This window comes from Haliaeetus albicilla, chromosome 9 (genome assembly GCF_947461875.1).
Source record: "Haliaeetus albicilla chromosome 9, bHalAlb1.1, whole genome shotgun sequence".
Lineage (NCBI taxonomy): Eukaryota > Metazoa > Chordata > Aves > Accipitriformes > Accipitridae > Haliaeetus > Haliaeetus albicilla.
In genome coordinates, this window is record NC_091491.1 from 17,162,072 (window position 1) to 17,181,540 (window position 19,469).

Below are 19,469 nucleotides of genomic sequence, written 5' to 3' on the forward strand. Positions count from 1 at the left end.
TATCCATACTTTCTTTTAACAGGATCATCATGATACAGTATTGGAGCTGCAACGCCAAAATATACTCACAGATAAGGTTCTTCTTATCCAGAAGGTGATGAGAGGATTGAAGGACAGGTGAGTGATTTTACAGAAGGGAATTTGCTTTCGTTTGAAGCAGTAATCTTTGTGGTGCAGTTTAACACACTCTGTGAAGCATTTTTGAGTATGAAATGTATCAGTCCATATCTTCCACTAGCCCTAAATTCAGTGCTTCTCATGTAACTGTGCACAGTGCATCTATGCAGATTTTGCACAAAGATTTGTTCTGGCTCAGTTTCTTTATTTTCATTATGCTTTTCAAAATGCAGGGCTGTGGCACATGCAGCTTGTATGAAGAGGAAGGGCTGGAAGGAGGATTTGCACTTAGTATTTCTAGTAAACAGTAGGCATCTGGAGCTCAGGAAATCCCCATGGAATCTGTGTCCTTCCCAGAGCTACAAGAACTCTTATTTAGGATGCTTGTTTGACACAAGACATAGAAAAGAATCAGATAGAAACCAGCTAGTCCTTCTCTTTGGCAAAGATGCACAATTTTTGCTTTGTGTCTGGTTTAGTTTGAAATATCTTTGGAAGTGAACTTTAGTCACTGTTAAGTAAATGTTTGTCCTCATTAAATGCTTTACATCATGATTTGTACTTATTAATCTTGTATCCCCCAACCAGAACCATGACAGAGGACTGAATCTTGGTTTGGTTTAGATATATTCCTGACAGTAGAGAAGCAAGGACTAAAAACACATGCCCCAAAACTTCCCCCTTTTTGTCAAACTCTGCCTGCTATCTAGCAGAGTATCACCTCTCCCTAAAAGCCTCACCTCACTTTTATTTTTAAACCATCAGAGCTACGTGCCACTTCTGACAGCCACAGTGTGACAGCTCTTACCATGGGAAGTTCATCTTGCTCAGATGGGCTCCTAGTCCTGGCAGTTAGGACACTGGGGAGTAAGTGGTCATCGGATGGGGGAGTTATCCAGGCTTGATGCAAGGTCTTTTTCAGTTCTTACAGAGCTCTCCTACCACAGCAATGAATTTGGTCTGCAGTTGCAATGAGTATTTTTTCATCATTAAGGGCAAAGTCAGCTCAGATGTATCAAGGTGGATTAGTAATACTTCTATCTCATCCTTTCTACTAGCAAATGAATAGCAAAGCAAATAGGAAAACACTTTGTGAGCTCAACTGATTCATGGTGCTGCTTTACTTGCAGAATGAGCTGAGCCTAGGTGAAATCTCCTAAGGCCTTCATTTACAGAGAAGGTCAGGCAAAACAGCCTATTCTGCCATTTCCATCAGCATGGAGAACATGTAAGCAGACAAAATGTTTGAGTGAGGATAATTTTGAAGCATGTTGTACAAAACTAACTGATCATACTGACCTTTCTGCTGCAACATAATACTTTTCTTGGGCTACTCAGAAGCAGGAAGAACAACCCTTGCTGACCTTCAAACTTGCCCTGGCAAAACGTCTACTAATCATAGAACCATTTAGGTTGGAAAAGACCTTTAAGATCACTGAGTCCAACCATAAACCTAACACTGCCAAGTCCACCGCTGAACCATGTAATTGAGCTAGTTAGTTTAACAACAGCTTTCCTGCCTCTAGTGTTCCTAGACAGCAGACAAGGCTGAGATCAGACTGTAGACATCCCATAAAAGGAAAAAAAATGCCACCTTACTCTTTACTATTATCATAAGAAGCAGCAGAAATAACCTATTGTTACCTCATTTGTCTGTCTGCTTAGAAAGCGGTTTCTGAAACAGAGGAAGTCTGCTGTAGCCATTCAGTCAGCCTGGCGAGGCTACTGCTGCCGGAAGGATTTCCGAATGGTAAGATGCAGGTGTATATTTAAATATATATATATATATTTATGTAAATATATACACACATATATAAGTTTTTGTGTGTGTGTTTATATACTATGCCCTGCCAGACCGAGTGGAGTATTAGGAATGAAGATATTCACAACTGAAGGGAGGAGAGGCAAGATGGCAGGATGTAGAGAAGGGTGTAAAGTCCAAGGAGGGCTCTGGGACCTCTCAGGGCTTGCTGAATCTGTGATGTTTCTACTTTCTGGTGAAATTATATTCCAACTAACCTCTGGCAGGCCTGGCTCTGGTGACCTGACATATGAGTGATCCCACACTTCTAGTCAGGAGTCCAAGGCTAGCATTTGTGCATCACCACCATGCTGTGAGCAAAGTGTCTTCCACAACTGTTACAGGAAAACTGGTAATCTGTAAAAAATTATCAGAAAAAACATTATATCAATCTCACATTAGTAAAAATATTGGCTGATCTTCTATAGATGGTGGGTTTTCTGGGTAAGGACAGCTACACTGTATCAGGAGCACTCACATATTGTGTATTCGTGTGGCAAGGATTATTATTAATATATCCCATACATCCCATTCATGAGGGGCAGGAAGGGAAACTGCCAGTTTCGGCCAGAAACATTTTCTATTCTGCACCAGTGATGCAATTCCTGTCTGAAGAGCCAGGCTGTTGTCCTGCACTCTGCCCCATCCTCCTCTGCTGCTTGTCTTGGGATTGTCACACCCATCTCTCCAAGCACATGCTTTTTTTATCATTCACTTGGCTTCATTTCTGCTTTCTTCCTTCCCTTGTCATAATCCCAGGCTACCATTGTCACTTTCTGGAGCCACTCCCTAGAACAGGTCCCCAAAAGAACTCTATATAATCTACTTTTAAAAGCCTATTACTAGCAGAAAATAAAGCATGAAGGTCAGTATCACATTAGCCCCTTCCAGTGTCTTATCCAGTTACCGAATTTTGTTATCCTCTACTCATCCCAACTTACTCCCAGTCTCAATGGTTTTGAACCATAACCACTTCTTTTTTTTTCCACCTCCTACAGGTTATGCTGGGTTTTGGGCGCCTGCAGGCCCTCTACCGGAGCCGGCAGCTTGCTAAACAATATGAAGCAACCAGGGCTCATATCATTAGGCTTCAAGCCATGTGCCGTGGTTATCTAATGCGTCAAAAGATAGCAGAGCAGAAGAAAGCTGTACGCATTATACAGGCATATGCAAGGGGCATGTTTGCTCGCCGAATCTACCAGAGGATGAAGAGGGAGGTATGCTCACAGATACCTCGTGAATGTGATGTTTCTATGAAGTTCTGATGAAGTTCTGATTTAATGACCAGCAAGTGTTGCCATAGCATAGCACTGGATGTGGATATTTAGTTTGGGATATTTTATTCTGAGCTCGTCAAGCATGAAAGCAGAGTTTTAAGCTGACTGATCTTGTTTACGTTTGCTTTCTGTGTTCATTATCATGGATCAAAACTTCACTAACAGAGCTGAAATATTTTTGACAAAAGGGAGGAGAAAAGATAAGATGCACCTGCATATCAGTCACTCCTGCAAGGGAAGATCCATTTCTCCAGCAAGGCCTGATAATGTCACTTAGAGATCCATTCAAAAGGGAATCCTAATGCAGTGTGTCTTGGTATGCACTGCCAGAGAAAATCCTGTACTTAGTGCCTTGGTGGTCCATAGCACATGGGAGGCCTTTCTGTGACTTCCTTTCTGTATTAATGCTGTACAAACATGACAAAGCCAGTGTGCAGATTTCTGCCTGTGGTCTGTTCCCTAAAAGGCCAAATTGAGAACTGAGTCCCCGTTGGGATAAAGTCCTGCTGTGGACATGTTGTTAATAACAGAATGGAGCCATCTCAGCAGTTGTGGAAACAGTCACAGAATGGTCCTGTTGTCCACAAAACAAGTGCAGACTGGAATCCAGGAATATCTGCTTAGAAGAAGAGAAACATCTCATCCAAGTCCTTGGACCAGTGAAAACAAGGGAAGAAGCTATGAGATTAGAAAAGGTAGATATGTTGGCGGAGGAACACTGAATGCTATGTTCCTTGGCTGACAAGAGAGCTTGACCAGCTCACATCTGCGGACTTGCTCAAAGATCTCAGGACTGCTATATTTTAATAAAAAGCAGACATAGTTGTAAACCAATTTGTAATGATGCTTTAGAAATGGGACAAGGCAAACACATGCACATTTCTGTTTGCAGTAAGAGCTGGCACTTTAGCCAAACATGCACAATGCTATTACAGCTCCCTGACACAAAACATTTTTAAATAATATGGGGTTTTCTACTGTTAGGAATTCTGTGGTTTTCCTGTATTATCTCTTGTGGATAAAGTTCTTGAAAAATGGCACATCATTACCAATAGGCCAACAGTCTATAAGGACAGCTGTAAGAGCAAGGCCTTTTGCTGATGTGCTAGGTCTTTGTGACTGCTTAGCACAAGCAACAGTTGACTTCACATTCCAACACTGCACTAGCAGAGCTGGACCTCACTGTCATAACACCTTTGTAATAGTGTTTCATCCTGGCATTCATTCATTCTAGCAGAGTGATGTTCCAGTCATACCTAACTAGCTTCTATGTTTAAAGGAACACCTGACTGCTCTGGAGACAGAGGAGGCGGAAGCAAGACAAAGGAGGAATGCTCTTGCCAATAAACCAACAAATCATGATGTTATCAGTGACCAAGAAATGGTGGACAAAATTTTTGGGTTTTTACCTTCTATGATCGGAGGCCAAGAAGGACAGGCTCCTCTGGGTTTTGAGGTACAGAGCTGCAGATTGATAATGGGTCATGTTCATCCTTTGTCTAAGAAGTCCATTGACTGTTGGAATTCCATCAGTGGTCAATTCTGTTTAATGAACTTCTGTACAGTGAAAGAATCACCCAAATTAATCATGCAGACAGTCTCTTTGGGATGTGCTTTCAGAGATCAGTTCCCAAAAGTTTTTGGTCACGTGCAGTTTGGGGACTATGTGTCTTTAAAAGCTACTGCACATTTGTTTCTTTAGCCCAGCAACCCCTCCCCAAATAGTGCCATTCTCTGCATTTTGGCACAAACCACATGTTCTGCTGACAGTGCTCTCAGTGATTTTCTCGCTGAAGCAAGCTGGAAGTTTATGACCCAAGTTATCCCATATTCTTAAAAGCAAAATTTGAGATATACTGGTCCTGACAGCTGTGGAGGATGGAATCGGGTAGGGAGGGGTAGGCAGAGTAGAATGGTCTGGGTTAGTGCAGGATGTGAGTGAGGAGATAACACCTGGATTTTCCATCAGCAATGTTCTTGCTGAAGACCAAGACAGGAAAGGACAAGCTCTGCATCCCAGTGATCTGTTGGTAGCAGCTGAAAATGGCTTTGGGGTTAGCTGGGAAGCCAAATTATGGAGGACCTATGGCCGAGGGAAAAAAAAAAAAAGAAAAAAAGAACATAAATTAAGAATATCAGAGTACAGGGAAAGAAAATATGCTTCTTCCTCATGTTTTGCACAGGACTTGGAAACAAAACGTAACAAGCTGGACGAGGTCGACCTGGACATGGTTCCCATGAGTGTGGAGCTAGAAGAGGAAGCAGATGGCTTGGAAGAGTACACCTTCCCAAAGTTTGCAGCTACTTATTTCCAGGGGTCTTCTACACATACACATATCCGGAGACAGCTGCGGCACCCACTACTCTACCATGATGACAAGGACAATGTCCTGGTAGCTTGCTCCTTTTTGTTGTTGAACCTGGTCTCTCCACAGCCCTGGCTTCTACAGCTCCCCCCATCCTTGGGTCCCCCTGCCTCTGGCACAGCACTGGGAACCACAGATTTTAGAGCCAAGCAGATAGTCCTAAGCACTTGTGTGAAAGTAGTAGTTCCTATCAGCATTTTTTGGCAGTTTGCAGGCAGGCACTTCACACAGATACCTGCCTGACACAAGATCTCTGGTCACCTTTAGTCTGCCTAAAGAGGGAACTCTGAAGTTTTGCCTTCTCCAGATACTCTTTGGGGGCAAAAATGGAGTGAAGAGAAGAAGCATCAGAGCTCACCCATCTCTCTGCTCTTGTTAGGGTTGCTGGTCTGTAAGTTAGGACAGAAGGGGGAGGCCCAGGCTTCCAATTTTCCTGTTGAACCATGAGGAGATTGAGGAGGGGAGTTCTTCTTGATGTTAGGCAGCCTTGCAGAATGGAGGATCCCATACTGCAAAAACTTTGGTATTACTTGGCTTTCTAGTTCTGGGCATGAGGGCTCCTGGAAGAGTTCACTCCACTGCTTATCTCTCCAGGTGGGTAAATGCAGAGTGCAGTTCAGCCAAGGTTTCTCCACCTCACTCCAGCTACATCACACCTGCAAGGTGCCAGTAAAGGGAATGGTGAGGGCTCAGCAATCACAGAGTAAATCTGACATTCCCACTACAGCTGCACCCTCCTCCTTTAGCGTGAAAGTGTTGTGAATGTTGCTTTCATGTTGTTTGACGTGAAAGTAAACTCCTGGTGTAAATGGTGGGAAGAGATGGGAATTTTAACAACTTGGACTGGGTAAAGGAAGAAAATGCTCTTATCTAAACAGGCAGAAATGGCATGAGGCCATTGGTTCTCTTGGCAGTGTCTGACTGTGCTTTCTGCCACTACAGGCTTCTCTAGTTGTGTGGGTTATCATCCTGAGGTTCATGGGGGACCTGCCAGAGCCAGCAATGTTTGCCAAGAATGCCACCACCAAGAGCAGCTCCGTGATGACACAGATATATGACACACTTGGCAGGAAAAACCAGGTCCAGTTCAGGAACGACAGCCCAAATATGGTGAGAGGAGCAGGCTATGTTTGTATTTTCGTTTGCTTTCCTTGGTTTCTGTGCTGTTCTACCAAGAGTGAGAATCATTTCATGCTACTGTACTTGAAATGCCAGAAGTGCAAAAGTGCCCCTGTCAGTCCTGGAAGGACACTGCAGCTCCTTCTGGCAGGAGGGAACAAACAAAAACATCTCCATTTGAGCATCTTTCCTTCCTTAATGAATCATTCTTGCTGTGCATTAAACTAATTTCCTATAATGGTACTGTGTGTTGTAGAGAGACAGCAGGAAGGATAACAAAATTTCAAAGGGGATCTCTTCCCTGAAGCTGAAACGGTCATCCAAGTTGACAGGGAAGGTAAGAGGTGGAAATAAATTGCTTCCCCTAAGTCTTCTTGCCTGGAACCCTGTCTTCACCTTCTGACAGATGTTATGTGACAGCAACCTCCCAGATGGGAACTTGTTCCCCTGCCAAGCCAGTGCAGCCCTGTGTATGGGATACCTGGTGCACTGTTCTTCTTTTGAAACTATCCCCATGTGCACTGCTGTCATTCATTCTCTGGCAGATTAACTCCATCCCTCCCTGCTGGAGAGTGACCCCTGCACAGAGGCAACAATTTATTATTGAGAATTTCTGGTATGACAGAACAGTTTGCCCAAAGCCCTGAGCAGACTGAGAACCACCATGTGCTTAGGGCTGTACAGGACAGTACAAGAAAGTTCTCCTAGCCAGTTAATAGCACCATAACACTGCATTTTATGAGTTAGCTTGAGAGGGAAGGGGGGAAATATGGCCTGTTCCTAACTGCTCCTGCCAGAAAGATAGAGAAGGAATGTCTCTCATTTCTGGGAGAGCTGCCTAGTAAGAGGGAAGGTTTCTAGAGCACTCTGGGGTTCTTCTTGGTTTCTTTCAGGTGACAGACCAGCTAAGTGGAGAAGAGGCTTTCCAAGAGGACAGCTCGATCTCTGAGAGACCTATGTCCAACCTAGAAAAACTGCACTTCATTATTGGCAATGCAATTCTGCGTCCTGCCATCAGGTAGGAAATTTGTACCTCCTTTCTAGGACCAGGCACGGATTTAATCAAGGAAATCCAGCATCCCCTTTCCACAGTCCCAGGGCATTTTCCAAATCCTGGAAGTGTCTCACATTTATCTATGGGGATTTCTGACTGAAAGCCCAAGCTAGTCACCTAGGAATGAGACTGTAGGCCACACACCTCTTTGGAGAATGCTTGACCTTTATCAGAGGGGACAGAGAATGACTCCCTTACTGCCTTTTCTGGTATCTTCATGTTGTGGTTTAGGTCAGCTGCCTCCATGTATGGCTTTCTGAATACCCCACAGATATGCAGTGGGGCAGAGCTCAGGGTTGTAACGCAGTAACACTTGAAGGTGGAACACAGCCCTAGTATGAGGGAGAAGAAACAGAAGAGTAAGAAATATGGAGTTAATGTACACTAGGTGTATGAGAGGTGTGCATAACCTCAGTTTCCCAACAGCCTGTTGTTGAGCCCTCAGGCAATGTCCCCAAGTCAGAGACAGTTTAAGGTCTGGTTTGCTGACTGTATCAGCCACTAGAAGAAATCCTGCTCACAAGCGGTGTGAGGGTGGACCTTAGGCCAAGCATGGTGTGAGGATAAGAGGTGGTTCTCACCTGACCCTGTGAATTCCTTCCTCCCTTTTAGCCCATTTTAGCTTATGCAACACTTCTCTCTAACAAAGCCCATAGGCACAGGCCCTGCCTTGACCTCAGTCATGGGCTGCATTCCTCTCTACATAGGTGCTTTGTTTTAGTCAAGATGCTCCCCGAAGCAGATCCTCAGCTGGCAAAAATTGCCTTCAATCAGTGTATCATAACAGCCACAGGCTAAGTATCTACTCCCTCAGTCTGTGTTTCATCGTATGTCCTATCCGGGAACAAAAACCTCACCTACCTTGTGTCCTCCCACATCAGACTTGCCAAATGTGTGTTCCAAGAGTCCAGAAAATTTAAGATGATTTTTAAATAGCAGTTTTGTTTGTATACAGAATTTTGCATCTGTTTCCCATATGTTCTCACTGCAGGCAACTTGCATTTTCAGAAGCACATTCTGAAGCACCCTTTCCTCCATTCCTGTCCAAGGACTCACTCCAAGTTTACTAAAAATATAAAATTAAGCAGAGTGTCCTCCTGTCTTTATCCCCAAATCCACATATAAGCAGACAGACAAGAGCCATGAGATACAAACCACATACTGTAGAGAGCTTAGACCAAGTTTCACATGTGGAGGGACAGCAATGCCATTTCACAGCTGGATGACCCAGCAGTTGTTATCCCTGCACAGTCCCCTGCTTGTCACAGGAGGTAATCCAGCATGAGAATTGCACTTGAACTGCTCGAGTGACAAGGGCTGGCAAAGGGGACTAAGTATACCTTGAGTCTTTCCTTGCCAAAGCCAATGACTCAGTTATTTCCTGTGGTACATTACAATTGGTATCCTAGCTAATGGGTTAAACCTAGTTCAGATCTACATCATGCTGCAATCATGCCAAGCTTGCAGTGGAAGCGTAGCCAAAGACAGGTCAGACAGTGAATCATTATCTGTTGCTTTCACATGTTTTATTACAGAGATGAGATTTATTGCCAGATTTGCAAACAACTCACTGAAAACAGCAACAGGAGCAGCTATGCTCGAGGCTGGATCCTTCTGTCACTTTGCCTTGGTTGCTTTCCTCCTTCAGACACATTTGTGAAGGTACGCTACTAACTTTTCCTACAGAAGCTTAAATGCCGTAGCTGATCTTGTTTCTTGTGTATTTTGATGTTTTGATACAGACAGCCACATAAACTGTTTGGCTGCCATAGCATCTGGTGCTGTAGTTTTAGCAGAAGCTATCTCATCTCATATGCTTATCTGGGAATTTAAAGAAATGATTGCTGTACTCACATTTAATTCTTTTTCACTACACGTCATACAAGTTGGATTCTGTTGTTGATCACAGCCCTCATTTTAGATCTGTAATCTGCAAAGAATCTGGCAAATTTTAACCTCTCCAGTTCTGCCTTTCCAACATTTAAAAGGTGTCTCCAGTTACAATCCTAGTGATTAAATATACTCAAGACACCAGTATAAAATCACCCCCATATTTTACCAGTTCTTACCTTACATCTCCAAGCCCTACAAAATCCAACAAAAATTTGGGCTTTTTCATCATTCATTAATTTCCAAATTTAAATGGATGATAAATCCACTTCACCAGAGGAAAAAAAACCCCAACAACCGGTGACTCCAACTTGACGTCAGCCTTCCTCCTAGATCTTAGAGGCAAACAGAATCCATAGATATTCCTGAATCTTCAGCCTTGCCTTATTGACATCCTAGCTGAAATGATTAATCTAATCAGAAATGCTGCTAAATGGACACTACTTGGAACAAACAAGACACAAGCCATAGACACGTTTTGACACCAGTCTTCATCCAAAGACCGTGAACTGTGCAGAATTCGTGAAAGACGTGACTATACCCTATTTCTAGGAATATTCTTAATCATTAAAATAACTGACCCATGCTTGCACTAAATACAGGTATGTAAATACAAGTCCATGCTTACACCCTGTCATCCAGATACCAGAGCTATACAAACTCCAAAAGCTCAGTTTATCCAACCCTTCTCTTCCAATGTCCAATCTTAATCATGGACTTCCACTATTGATATTGCCAGAGAACTTAGTAAAACTACAAATAACCATCATCATCAATCCTAACCTGCAATTAGCCCTCTTCCCAGCACTTTTGTTTATACAGAATGTCACAAGACTTCAGGCTCTTCAATTGGAAACACTAACCTTTGCTCTAACCTAGTCATAAGAATAAAGTCTCCACTGTCTGATATTTATCGTGTAGTTAAACATGGTGAATAGACTGACACAAGTCTTCCTCTTTAGACTGAAAGCTCTGCAGAATGAGGGAAAACTTGGTGTCTCAAACACTAATTCCAACCCTAACCTTCAATACTTTCTGGTGAACTGTAAGCTGACTGGTCACTGTAGTCTAGTGTATCAGCTGCAGAAGGTTTCTAATGTTTTATGAGGATTAGTATTTCCTAACTCTTTCTTATGCTCTATGCATATAGTACCTGTTGAATTTCATCCACCATGGGCCCACAGGCTATGCACCATATTGTGCTGAACGTCTGAGACGTACCTATGTCAATGGAGCACGGACTGAACCTCCGAGCTGGCTGGAACTTCAGGTAGCAACTCCCTTTTTGCTTAATTATATTGATCTGTGTCATTTTATACTGGATTGCGTTTACTAGCCTGTGCTAACAGATCTTCCTAAGTCCAGTCATGGAAATCAATTGCACAAGGGGATTAAAGCCAGCTGCCTTGGTCTGGGCAGCTTCTTAGATATACCTCTTCTGGCCATTCAGTTAACCTAAATCCAGTGGAGGATGTAATTTAAAAGCTGCAACACATGATTTGCAGGGAGATAACCTCCATCCACTCAGGAGCCACAGGCCAGAACCACCTCTGGGGGAAGCTCTTACCATCATTTGTGGAAAGCACTGAGTAGGGCTTATGCTTTTAAAATGGAGGGAGGAAGTGTGTATGATAGGACTATATTGCCTTCCCTCTTCCTTTTAATGTCACCCTAGTAATTAGAAGTCGCACACACACGCACACATGTGCGCACACCCCCTTCAAGTGAAGACCTCAGTTCAATTCCTTCCCAAATCTGAGAGACCTTGCTGCCTAACACACATCTCCCTGGGCAAAGTGCTTGCTGCAGGCCGTCTCTCCACTGATGCATGTAAGGCTGTACCCAAAAGTCATCAGGCCAAATAAGGCTCGCGAAAAGTCTGTCAGTCCACACTGTTATGTGATAATCAGCTCCCCTGAGTTGTGGGGAGCAGAGAACTTGAGTCCAGTGCTGCTCCAGGTTTGTAATTTATACTTAAGACTCACCATGCATTGAAGAAACTGTGTGGGTGTTGGAGATTCACTTAAAGATTGCTGACTAGGGTGTACAGTGTGTGGAGCTCTTAAATCTAAATGCTGTCTTCATTCTTCACAGAAAAGGAAGGTTTTCCCATAATTTGTTTCTCTCATTTAACTCTGACTTACAGGCAACAAAGCAGAAGAAACCCATTATGTTTAATGTCACCCTGATGAATGGCCAAAGCATCACTGTCCCTGCAGACTCTGCTTCCATTGCCAAAGAGATCTGTCAGTTCATAGCAGATAAAACCAAACTGAAGGATGTGTTTGGTTTTTCACTCTACATTGCTGTGTTTGATAAGGTAAAGTGTAGAAAAATAGAATGAAAGCTCCCTTCTCTTTCTGTGGAGTTGCTGCTGTCCACCCAGCCTCACTGAGGACTCCCTCTGACTCCTGGCACCCCGTCCCAGTCCTATGCTCAAACCAAATCAGTTCTGAATCCCAGCTGAATCTCAGGACCTGATAATCCTATTCTGCCTTTCTGTTGGCTAGCCTCTTAGCAATTCCTGCTGCAGGCCTGTAAGGTTTCCTTTGCCAGGTCACATAATTGACTAGTGTCCGTGCTCCCATGCATGGGCAGTGCAGCGCTGTGGTCTCCCACCATGTTCTGAGACCCCACTTGCTCATCATGCATGCAGCACTACAGAACTGCTGGAGCAGGGTGAAACTAGCAGGTCTCACATGCTAGGGATCTGTGCTCAAAGACACATTTCCCACCTACATTGCTGCACATTACTTTCTTGTTCTGTGTTACAGTGCTGTTGATGCAGCCCCTGTCATGTGGCATTGAAAGCCAAGGTCCCTGTCAGGGCTGCTGCTGTTAGCTCACATGGTGGCATTTTAGCCTCTCCTTCCCTTTGGTGTTTTTTTTTACAGTAATACTGTAAAACAGACATACACAGCAGAATGCTCGCTTTGGCATCAATAGCAATGAAATTAATTCAGAGATGGCATTTTTGTTTAGATTACAGGAACACTTGCATGTGCGCTTAAGGGCATATACAGGGGATAAGCAAAGTACAAGGAGACAAATAGAAGATCGCAAACCAGAGCTGCTTTGTCTTAACTTCCAACTTACTTTTCCCAATACCATCACTGTGCATAAAAATACACACATTTACCAAAGTACAACTTGCACATCCATCTGCTTACCTTTTCAGAGTTTTTCTTGCTGTCAGGAGATCAGGAGCTTTGGGTTTGTTGTCTTTCACTCAGATACAAAGCAGGCATGCCAGTAAATGCAGTGTCCCTTTGTTCTAGGTCTGGTCACTGGGTGGGGGACGAGATCATGTTCTGGATGCCATCTCTCAGTGTGAACAGCTAGTGAAGGAGCAGGGCACACATGAACGCAATGCACCCTGGCGGCTCTACTTCCGGAAGGAAATCTTCACCCCCTGGCACAATTCACAGGAGGATCCTGTCAGCACTGATCTCATTTACCACCAAGTCATTCGCGGCATCCGCTTTGGAGAATACTGTTGTGAGAAGGTGGGTCTCCTTATTCATACTCCTAAAGAGACAAAACTATATTAACATTTCCCACATTAAAAAGCAGGAAGATGAATGAAGTTTCTAGTGACTGTGAACAACCTTTCCGTTCTTAATCATAGAATCATAGAATCATTTAGGTTGGAAAAGACCTTCAAGATCATTGAGTCCAACCATCATCCATGCCCACTAAACCATGTCCTGAAGTGCCTTGTCTATGTGCTTTTTGAACACCTCCAGGGATGGTGACTCCACCACTTCCTGGGGCAGCCTGATCCAATGCCTGACAGCCCTCTCAGTAAAGAAATTTTTCCTAATATCCAACCTAATCCTGCCCTGCCACAACTTGAGGCCATTTCCTCTCGTCCTATCTCCAGCCACCTGACAGAAGAGACCAGCACCCACCTCACTACAACCTCCTTTCAGGTAGTTGTAGAGAGTGATAAGGTCTCCCCTCAGCCTCCTTTTCTCCAGACTAAACAACCCCAGTTCCCTCAGCCGCTCCTCATAAGACTTGTGCTCTAGACCCTTCACCAGCTCTGTTGCCCTTCTCTGGACACGCTCCAGCACCTCAACGTCTTTCCTGTAGTGAGGGGCCCAAAAGTGAACACAGTATTTGAGGTGCGGCCTCACCAGTGCTGAGTACAGGGGGACAATCACCTCCCTGCTCCTGCTGGCCACACTATTTCTGATGCAGGCTAGGATGCCGTTGGTCTTCTTGGCCACCTGGGCACACTGCTGGCTCATACTCAGCTGGCTGTTGACCAACACCCCCAGGTCTTTTTCTGCCAGGCAGCTTTCCAGCCATTCTTTCCCAAGCCTGTAGCGCTGCATGGGGTTGCTGTGACCCAAGTGCAGGACCCGGCACTTGGCCTTGTTGAACATCATACAGTTGGCCTCGGCCCATCCATCCAGCCTGTCCAGATCCCTCTGTAGAGCCTTCCTGCCCTTGAGCAGATCGACCCTCCCTCCCAACTTGGTGTCATCTGCAAACTTCCTGAGGGTGCACTCAATCCCCTCAACCAGATGACTGATAAAGATATTACACAGAACTGGCCCCAGTACTGAGCCCTGGGGAACACCACTTGTGACCCGCCACCAACTGGATTTAAATCCATTCACCACAACCCTCTGGGCTCGTTCATCCAGCCAGTTTTTTACCCAGCAAAGAGTACCCTTGTCTAAGCCATGAGCCGCCAGCTTCTCAAGGAGTATGCCATGAGGGACACCATCAAAGGCCTTACTGAAGTCCAGGTAAACAACATCCACAGCCTTTCCCTCATCCACTAGGCGGGTCACCTGGTCATAGAAGGAGATCAGGTTGGTCAAGCAGGACCTGCCTTTCATGAGCCCATGCTGGCTGGGCCTGATCCCCTGGTTGTCCTGCATATGCCATGTGACTACGCTCAAGACAAACCGCTCCATAATCTTCCCCGGTACCAAGGTCAAGCTGACAGGCCTGTAGTTCCCCGGATCCTCCCTCCGACCCTTCTTGTAAATGGCAGTCACACTGGCAAGCCTCCAGTTGTCTGGGACCTCCCCTGTTGACCAGGATTGCTGATAAATGATGGAGGGTGGCTTGGCAAGCACCTCTGCCAGCTCCCTCAGTACTTTTGGATGGATCCCATCTCGTCCCATAGATTTGTGAGTGTCCAGATGGTGTAGTAGGTCACTATTTCCTCCTGGATTAAGGCGGGTATATTCTGCTCTTCATCCTTGCCGTCCAGCTCGGGGGGCAGAGTACCCTGAGGATAACTGGTCTCTCTATTAAAGGCTGAGGCAAAGAAGGCATTACGTAGCTCAGCCTTTTCCTCCTCTCTGATGGCAATGTTCCCTTCTGTATCCATTAAAGGATAGATATTCTCCTTGGCTCTCTTTTTATTGTTAACGTATTTGTAAAAACATTTTTGTTGTCTCTTACAATAGTGGCCAGATTGAGTTCTAGCTGAGATTTTGCCTTTCTAATTTCCTCTCTGCATGACCTTACAAGATCCCTGTATTCCTCCTGAGTTTTCTGCCCTTTAATGACCAATTCCCGTCCAGGTGATTGTACCAGCTGTCACTCTGCCACTTGTAATGAATACATTTTTTTTCCCTGCAACTTTCAGTTCATGTGGCAGTTGGAGGCATGTCCAAAGGGGCAATTTGGGTCCCTTTAAAATATCTTTGCTAATAATCTCTTTGATGCTATGATTGTGTGAAGTTAATTTCTCCTTATGCTGGATGACTGTCAAGAGTTATCCAGACAAAAATGGAGAAAACCCTATTCCTAAACTGGCTTCAAGGTTGAACAAGGCTATCTGGACTCTGTGACATCTTTCTAGGCCTCTTTTAATGGATTAATTGTTTCAGGAGGAGGATTTGGTGGAGATAGGTGCAAAATATTGTTACACCCAGTTTGGAGATTCCATCCACAATGAACTTGTGCAGAAGGTGCTCCATGACTGTATCCCAGTGAAACAGCTGAAGTCCAAGCCCCTGGAAAAGTGGGTGAGCCTTATAACCTATGCACATGCTAAGGTAAGAGGTTTGTTTGGCACTGCTGGGTAACCACTCTCAAGCACCAGCTTCTGCTTCTTTCACCATTTCCATTTATGAATAGTCTGTTGGGGGAGGAAGGAAAAAAACATCTCAGTTTGTATATCCTAAATAGTTAATTAGGGCTGGGGGAGTGGAGAACATTTCCACTCACTCTTCCATGTAGGACTCAACAGGGGCAGGGGGCAGAATGAAAAAAGTATATTTAAATCTCTGAATAGGGTATCTTTTAAGGCTTTTTATCTCCCATCTGACAACTGAGTCAGGATGGGTATGAGATGGAATATTGGTTTTGATCTGGAAATGGATTACCTGAATTATTTCCCTGGCACCCAAAGTGTGTTAGATTCTGAACAGATCAGTCAGTGGGAATTTGAGGGAAATTTGGAAGCCACATTCCTGTGGGCATCCTCAGCTGCATGTGGCTTGGGCCCCTGGAGGCTGTTCCTGATTTGACTTTCTCCAGTTACCCTTGACACCAGTGACAGCAGAGGACTGTTGGGAACCTCTGGGATCAGGCCTGCTCTTTATTGTCTGCAGATCATGCAAACCAGATTTTACTGAGAAAACCTTGCGTATCTTTTTATACTGCAGGCTCCATACACACAGGACCGTCTGTCCCGTCAGACTGTGAAGGAACAACTTGTAGATTTTGCTCGCTTTCAGTGGCCTTTGCTTTTTTCCCGATTCTTTGAAGTCACTAAGTTTTCAGGTAATCTCGGGAGCCTGGGAGTAGAGGACGGATATAAGATCAATAGAGAAGGACTTGTAAAGCATTGATAAGTTTTTTCTGCATTTTCAGGTCCCAGCTTGCCCAAGAACCACTTTATTGTTGCCGTAAATTGGAAAGGTATCTGCTTCTTGGATGAGTCAGAAAAGCGGCTCCTTGAGCTGACCTTCCCAGAGATAACTGGCATCCACACCAACAGGTGACTGCCCCAGAAAGACAAGATCTGAGGAAGGCATCTCTGCCCATACTCAGGAAGGGTTTTCCATGTAGGAGGGAGGTGTACTTTCTCTGCCGTCCCCCTAGGTGATTTGATCTGAGCCTGGAAAGGTGGTTTAGTCTAGGTCTGGGAAACAGAAGGGGACAAGTTGTGAGCAGCCTGTAAAGGAAATACTGACATGGATGAATCTTCCCAGCTGATGGAAGGAAAGATGATTGTGTTCAGTCAGAAAGGTATAAGGAAGCACAGACATGCATCAAGACAAGAATGGCCCAAATAACTAAGATAGTTAAGCCATCATCTATTATGCATGCTAGGAGTTCGTATACTTCTCAGGTGTGATGGACCTGAACAGGATAACTGAGGGAAAGAGGGTAACCATTGGCTTGCTCAGGGCACATATCCTTGCATCAGATCACTCAGAGAATAGGGTCTGACATACACAAAAGTACCTCTGTGAGGACTGTCACAGATTTAATTAGTTGCTTAGTTACTCCAAAAGAAGGGTGTTCTTTTGTCTATAATGAAGTACTTCTGTACAAAACATGGTGGAGTCCAGAGTGAACCTGAGACACTTCAGTCCTTCACACCTACCAACTCCTACCATGAGAAGGCAAATTTATAACTACCAACACTCACTGTAAGGGATTTGTCTGCAAGGAGGTGTAGGTGCCTTGGATGTGATTGCAGATGGGTCTGTAAGTTTTTCAGATGCTCTAGTAACAATCTGTTCAATAATACATAGGGCAGTGAAGTCATTTGGACAGAGCTGCACTCTCATCACACTTCGTGGCGAGGAGTTTGTCCTGACTTCTGTAAACAGTGTTGTCATTGCTGAACTGGTTGTCATGTTCCTGGAAGGACTGAAGAAGAGATCACGATTTGCAGTGGCAATGCATGAGAAAAAATCCCAAGGTAAGTCTTATAACTTTTCTACAGGCTAGGGAAGAAATCTTGAGAGAACCCACAGCACTCGTTTGAAAGAGCTCAAAGAGAAGAGGGAGAACTTGAGCAAGAGTCCCTTTGCTCCAGGAGGGATGCATAGTGATCAGCACAGCAATACAGAGCATAAGGCAATGTGATTCAATACCTTTGCATACAAATTAACTTTCCTTCCTCCTTCTACTTCTTTGCATATTTTATTTAGATAGTACAGTGTCCAATAACTCAGCCTTCTTGTAGTAGGAAGTTGGATCTGGGGTCCCTGGAAATACTTTCCAGAAAAATTTCACAGAGGTGGTAAACTGGAATTTTCTGTGGAATATAGTTGGCTGGAACAGAGAAGAAGGGATTAAATTGTAAACATTAACTTCACCTACTTACAACTACTTTCTTTCCATACTTTGCTGCCAGTTCTAGACACAAAGTCAGCATCCATTTGGAACAAATAGATTTTTGCCATTGCCCTCAGTGGATCAAAATCAGCCTGTCAGAGGAAATTTAAGTGATTTCTCTGAAGTGTTACTGGATAATTAGTCATATTTACACAAATCACTTTCTATTGCTTATTGAATTCAGGCCTTCAAAACACAATTCCCTTGTCTTTCATGATGCAATCCCTTTGCATTTTCCTGGACTGTCAAGCCTGAACAGTACTCCCTTATTCTGTTTTCCAGAAGATCCTGCCATCCTGTCCTTCAAGAAGGGAGACTTGCTAATCTTCACCGAAGACAAAAGGCTGGATGCAAACTCTGGCTGGACCTGTGCCCAGAATGAAAGGACAGGCAAAACAGGGAATGTATTTTTGGAAGAGATCTACACCATTCCTTCTCTCACAAAACCCTCTAGTCAAGTGCTGGTAAGAAAAGCTGAGCAGTCTCTTTGAAGAGACTGGAAGATAAATGATAATAACAGTGTTAAATATGATTAAATTTATAACTGGAAGTTAGTTGTTCCTCCAAAGTCAGACAAGTTCTATATCTCCCATTGAAGCAAAGCATTTCATTTCGTCCTGACTGAAAACAAAATTAAACCTAGTCCAAACTCTAAGGAGAAGACTGCAGTTGCACAAAAGCAATGACTTCCAAAAAAATGGTCTATTCACCATTAGGGATTTCAGTGCCTGGAATTGGTAGCAATTAATGGAAATGGGTGTGCAGTTGAATTTTCCTGTATTCATACTGGGCTTGATTGGGCTCGACTGGGCTCAAGGGAAGCTCTAAGTGCAGCAGGTTACTTTAAAAGAGTATGCTCTTTGAGGGAGTCAAGGTTTCCCATTGATCACTCTGCTAACAATTTTGTCTTCAGTTTTGGAGATTCACTATATTAGATACTGGGCTAACAAGTAAAAAGCTGAAAAAGTGGGGGAAAAACACACTAGTGATAAGCAGGTGCATTTTTAACAAGTGTTGTGCTTTGGATAATCACATACATTTTGATGGCCACCACTGTTGGGACTATGCAAATTACTTCCTTGAGTCAACTATTCCCAAGTCTTTCTTGAGTCTCTGAAGATGCTGCTTAGGGGACAGAAGGTCTCCTGCAGCACAGAGTACTCAAGTTTAGTATACGCCATCTGCACATATATGCTGAGTAACACCTGACAATCTGTGCAAAGACCTGTGTCCATGTGACATCTCTACGAGGCTGTGTCATTCCAGAGCTTGCTGATGATGTCTCCAGACCAGAGGAGGACAGCTTCACAGAACTCCTACATGGATGAACCTGATGAGGAGGATCTCAAAGTGAAGCCTTACACCCTGGAGGAGTTCTCCTATGAACACTTCAGGTGAAGCTCTCTGTGTAGTGTGCACCCTAGGGAACTTCTTGTTGATTTCAGTGATCCTTAAAGCCTAGGATGTAACAGCATCTCCCATTTCTGATTGGGTTTCTTTTCTTTGTTCCCTGTAATTAA

General features: G+C 44.1%; 1 protein-coding gene and 1 long non-coding RNA gene across 5 annotated transcripts in view; one reads left to right on the plus strand and one right to left on the minus strand.

The window, feature by feature from the left end:
• Positions 1-13,002, minus strand: part of LOC138686821 (uncharacterized) — a 36,604-nt gene extending 23,602 nt beyond the window's left edge. For both annotated transcript variants that reach the window (XR_011326119.1, XR_011326120.1), the window contains exons 1-3: positions 12,795-13,002; positions 4,605-5,278; positions 2,137-2,275 (exon numbers count right to left, since the gene is read on the minus strand). This is a non-coding gene — a long non-coding RNA (uncharacterized lncRNA). The remainder of the gene's footprint in view (positions 1-2,136; positions 2,276-4,604; positions 5,279-12,794) is intronic.
• The window catches only part of MYO7B (myosin VIIB), a 59,176-nt gene that overhangs the window by 25,347 nt on the left and 14,360 nt on the right, over positions 1-19,469 (plus strand). For 2 of the 3 annotated variants that reach the window (XM_069791910.1, XM_069791912.1), the window contains 18 exons: positions 23-117; positions 1,783-1,867; positions 2,917-3,135; positions 4,475-4,651; positions 5,379-5,588; positions 6,504-6,671; positions 6,937-7,017; positions 7,574-7,698; positions 9,270-9,396; positions 10,775-10,894; positions 11,771-11,944; positions 12,903-13,130; positions 15,483-15,650; positions 16,263-16,380; positions 16,471-16,597; positions 17,361-17,530; positions 18,232-18,413; positions 19,216-19,343. In XM_069791910.1, the coding sequence (XP_069648011.1) occupies positions 23-117; positions 1,783-1,867; positions 2,917-3,135; positions 4,475-4,651; positions 5,379-5,588; positions 6,504-6,671; positions 6,937-7,017; positions 7,574-7,698; positions 9,270-9,396; positions 10,775-10,894; positions 11,771-11,944; positions 12,903-13,130; positions 15,483-15,650; positions 16,263-16,380; positions 16,471-16,597; positions 17,361-17,530; positions 18,232-18,413; positions 19,216-19,343 (2,702 nt within the window). The remainder of the gene's footprint in view (positions 1-22; positions 118-1,782; positions 1,868-2,916; positions 3,136-4,474; positions 4,652-5,378; positions 5,589-6,503; positions 6,672-6,936; positions 7,018-7,573; positions 7,699-9,269; positions 9,397-10,774; positions 10,895-11,770; positions 11,945-12,902; positions 13,131-15,482; positions 15,651-16,262; positions 16,381-16,470; positions 16,598-17,360; positions 17,531-18,231; positions 18,414-19,215; positions 19,344-19,469) is intronic. The other variant, XM_069791911.1, reaches the window with a different exon arrangement.